The 4,698-nt window shown below is 37.5% G+C and overlaps 1 protein-coding gene across 1 annotated transcript; it reads right to left on the minus strand.

Annotated features, from left to right (window-relative positions):
• Nucleotides 1-1,442: 1,442 nt before the first annotated feature.
• On the minus strand, nucleotides 1,443-2,334 carry LOC140174351 (uncharacterized). Its single transcript, XM_072198795.1, has 2 exons — nucleotides 1,878-2,334; nucleotides 1,443-1,777 (listed from the first exon to the last, which is right to left on the minus strand). The coding sequence occupies exons 1-2, from the start codon at nucleotides 2,332-2,334 to the stop codon at nucleotides 1,443-1,445; spliced, it is 792 nt and encodes a 263-aa protein (XP_072054896.1).
• Nucleotides 2,335-4,698: the final 2,364 nt, after the last annotated feature.

The raw sequence follows: 4,698 nt of genomic DNA on the forward strand, positions 1-4,698 counted from the left end.
AAGGCGGCCAAGAAATGCAAGAACTTTGTGAAGGATGTAAAGTGGGCAATCAGAAAGTAGTTGTGGTGTAATGTATTTATTTAGGTATTAATGATGTGAACTATGTTTAGAGTACTTTGTATCTGTTGGACATTATGTATTAATGACCTGGACTATGGTAAGATCACTTTGTATGTTTAGAGTATTTATGCACTAATGACCTTATTCAGGTATTAATGATCTGGATTATGTATTAATGTTTCATAAAATCTTAATATATTGCTACAGATATCATATCAATATACCTCAATTGGACAATTGAGATGATATTATATAATGCTACAGATATCTTATAATCAGTGTTATAAAAATCGGACCGGACCGGTCGGTTCAACCAAAAGACGGTAAAACAGATCCTCTACCGGTCCGGTCTGATATTTGGACCTCATAAGATTGGAAACCGGTACGAACCGGTCAAACCCGGTACAAACCAGTGAAAACTCGATAATACTCGGTTCAACCGAACAGGTTAGGGTTAAATTTTAACAAAATGTTAAAATAGGGATTCGAACCCCTCCCCTCTTAGAAACATAGCACTATTCACAGCCACTAAGCTGTGATGGTTTTCATAAATACTAATGCAAATTATAATATATATATCTTCTAACAAATAATTTTCTTCTATCTAATTTATTTTAAATTTAGTTATAAATTCACTTATTCTTAAATTAATTATATTTTTATTTAACAATAATTATAAACTCATTTATTTTTTTATAATTATATAATATCTATTAGTATTATTTTTTAATAAATACTTGTATTATATAATAATATAATAGATATAAACTAATTAAATGAGAATTCGAGTGATATTATACAATGTTACATATATCAGGTCATGTTACATCAATTGGACAACTCATGCCATACTATATAATGCTACATATATAATATCATCTTAGACTGTGAACCTATTGAGCATCTCTGTCGGCATTTGCACCATCTGACTGACGGCATCTGCTATGATTGTGTCCCTCAGCCCCACATAGCCTACATCGCCTAGGACGACGTAACATTCGCGTGTCCATCTGATTCAAGAAGCAGGTCAACCTGGGGCGACCTTTCGTGATGCGTCTCAGGTACAAATTCAATACGAACCGAGGTCTATTGTAAGCAAGCCATGTAGTAGGATTACCTAGTGGCCTAAACCTTGTTCGGTACACCCGCCGAACTTGGTCTATCTTATACACATCATGCACATACAGTTTTCAATCCAGTCGCTGGTTGGCACAACATGCGAACATATGTCTACAGGGGATCCGGTCTACCTAGAACTCACCACAGTCACATCGAAGGCCACGTAGATCGACTGTAAACTCCAGTCCGCTTGGCATCTCACGCACCTCAAAAACCTCATTTTGCCGGTCAAAGCAACTAACCTGAATGTTTCCTGATGCAAGCTAGTTTGCATGCAACTTCGAGGTCACGACATCAGAGAACACATGGCCAGCATTAATCTGCGCTTCTGCCTCCGCTCTTTTTCGGGTGAACAACTCGTTTAGCCTGTAGAATGTTACCTTCACAAGAACAGTAATGGGAAGATTGCGTGCACCCTTCAACACTGAATTGATGCATTCTACTAGATTCATCGTCATGTGACCGCATCGGTATCCACCATCAAATGCCAATGCGTACTGTTCGCGAGGAATTCGGTTTAACCAGTTTGTATACGCCTCGTCCCATTCCCGTAATTGTTGGTAACGCACTTCGTACTCCCGCACCATCCTCGAATATCCTAGAGGATAACAACATAAAAAAAAGAAAAATAATAGAGGTCAAAACAAATGTTGAAGGTATCTCTGTTAATAACTTTCTTAAATTTACTAAATGGTTACTGATGTTGACAACCAATTTTCGGAGGTACGGTGCATTGAACTTTCTCAAAAAAATTGACTCTATATGCCTGATGCAAAACATATGAAAAGTTCTAGGAGGTGACCAAACTTCGTTACTGCATTCCACAGCTGCATTGATGGTTTCATGTCGGTCGGATATTAGACCCACACCATCCCGAGTGACAACATGTTGACAAAGGTTACTAAGGAAAAAATGCCATGCATCAGAAGTCTCTCCTTCCACAATAGCAAATGCAATTGGGACGATATTGTTGTTGCCATCCTGTGAAACTGCCACTAGTAGACAACCGTTATACTTTCCGTACAAGTGAGTCCCATCTACTTGGACAATTGGCTTACAATGTCTGAATGCCCTAATACAGGGGTAATAACTCCAAAATATTCGATGCAGTACCCGAATATCACCCACCAAGTCATCGCCTTGATATGCAGGCATAGTCTCAAAATGGACAACAGCTGATGGCTCCTTATGACACATGGCCTCAAACTATATAGGCAACGCTTCAAATGATGCTTTCCAACCTCCAAATATTTTTTCTACTGCCCTTTCCTTTGCCAACCATGCTTTCTGATAACTAACGGTGTAGTTGAACTTCGATTGCACTTCTGCTATAACCGATTTTACCTTTAAGGAGGGGTCAGCCTCAACCAATGGCTTTATTGCTTCTGCAATTGTGATAGAATCCAGCTTCGAATGATCCTGTGAAATAGTGGCTCTGGTACAGGTGTGACTACCATTATACCTCCTTATAACCCAATAATACTTCCTGCTAATCATGCTAACCATGATAAGCCAATCACACCCTAACCCATATTGTGTACACTTGGCATAAAATATCAACGGCTCAAACTCATACACCCAGTAGTCTACGCTTCGTCGTATGGTATACTCTTTTATCACCTTAATAACAGCTTCCCTGGAACTAAACTCCATACTAACGGCAAATTCACCATCTGCACAATAGGAATTTCTGCTGGTACAACCACCATAGGAAAAATCAAATTAATACACAGATAGTAAGGGTAAATCTACATTCACTGACTCTAGTCTGATATAAATTCAAATCTGACAACATGTTATTATGCCACTATAATAAAAAAAGAACAATAGCAACAGATGTAAAAATCAGACCGGACCGGCCGGTTTGATCGTCAAACCCAATGAACCGGACCCTAACCGATCTGGTTCATTTGGTTTGAACCGTACAAGGCATCGATCCAGTGCGAATAATAATTACAAACTCACGTAATATTTAATAATCATATTCGAGAGAATTTTATTATTAATAAGTACTTGTAGTATATATATAACAGTAAAAAAATAAAATATTTATTGTTCCTGTTCCATATTGGTTTAAAATAACTTGATTTTCTTAAAATGTTATCAAACACGTATATTTTCAAGTTTGTTATTTAACATTCATGCTATTATTTATTTTTTATCTACATAAGACCGAGTCAACCAGTTCATTCCACTAACCCAGCGGTTGAACCAGTGACCCAGTCACCTGAACCGTTCGACCACCGGTTCAATCCTGAGAACTATGACATCAACGCATGATTAAATAATGGTACATAAATACTAATTTATTCTTAACTAAATCAATAACTAACTAAAAAAAACTAATACGACGAATTACGTACCTGTAGTCATATATTCCGGAAACTCCAGAACATGCATGGCTTCCAAGTCCAAAACTCGCATGAATGATGGCTCCTCAAACGACACTTCGTTTGCGAGTGCATTTACCACCTCTGTAACATCTGGAGCCATAGTTCCATCACCTTGATCTTCATCTCCATCTGGACCAACAAATTCGTAGTTACTTTCGAACTCTTCTTCACTGTCACTATTATAATCTTCCCGTAGAATATTCCGATCGGCCTCAGATTGTTCAAACTCAACATACAACTCGATGAACGAGATCTGAGCCCGGTTTTCAATATACATTGAAAATATCTCTTGCATGCTCGCTTCGTCCGTCACATATTTGGTTTGAAACTGGACGAATCCACCAAACACTGGTATGGGATATCTGTGTAGAATACAGGATATTTTTCTTGCCCTCTCAGAATCAATCTTTTCACAGATCACACCTTTGATCTCTTTAAATGAGATGATAAAAGGAATAACAACATCTAGCAGATTTTCACAAATAAATTTTACTCCTTCAGACGTTTGTAGCAAAATCTGACCAAAATAATACACTTTTAGTAACACTCTGTCACTCATTTCTCTCAATCACCCAAAAAAAAAGCATAACTTTAGCTACTAGATTTTCAAGTTCAAAACAAGTAATGAAGAAACGAGAAAGAAGAAACAGAAGAAGCAGCCGTTCAAGAAGCGGAAGAAGACGCGAGTAAGCTACCACCAGTTCACTTCACACTTTTATATAGGCCTCTTTAACGAACTCGCACCCTTCGAGTAGGTTAACCTGATTCAAAAAAAGTATTAAAAAATGAAATCGGACCATGCGATTTCATCTAGCAATTCATATAAAAAATTGCCAAGCTTACGCAAAACGTAGAGTCCGAGTTCAATCTTCCCAAATTCCAATTCTCAGCATGGAACTCAGACCATGCGATTTGTTGTCTCATTTCATATTAAAAAACTAAGCTAAAGCAACACGGAGAGTCCAATTTCAACCTTCTGAAATTTTAATTCTCATTAGCATACAAATCGGACCGTACAATTTACTATGCAAAAGTTTATAATCAAAAAACTCGCACGGTCTGAATTTTTCTACGTTACACTGCCAAAAAACTATTCAACATATATATCTAGTCCCCATGAATTCAT

The sequence above is a fragment of the Arachis hypogaea genome, chromosome 7, assembly GCF_003086295.3.
Source record: "Arachis hypogaea cultivar Tifrunner chromosome 7, arahy.Tifrunner.gnm2.J5K5, whole genome shotgun sequence".
Lineage (NCBI taxonomy): Eukaryota > Viridiplantae > Streptophyta > Magnoliopsida > Fabales > Fabaceae > Arachis > Arachis hypogaea.

What these genes read in the sequence shown, in the direction of transcription:
- LOC140174351 (XM_072198795.1), bottom strand. Translation starts at nt 2,334, where the DNA reads ATGCCTGCATATCAAGGCGATGACTTGGTGGGTGATATTCGGGTACTG. An exon ending in AAAATTGGTTGTCAACATCA is followed by an intron (nt 1,778 to 1,877) that starts GTAACCATTTAG and finishes GTTATCCTCTAG; the next exon opens with GATATTCGAGGATGGTGCGG.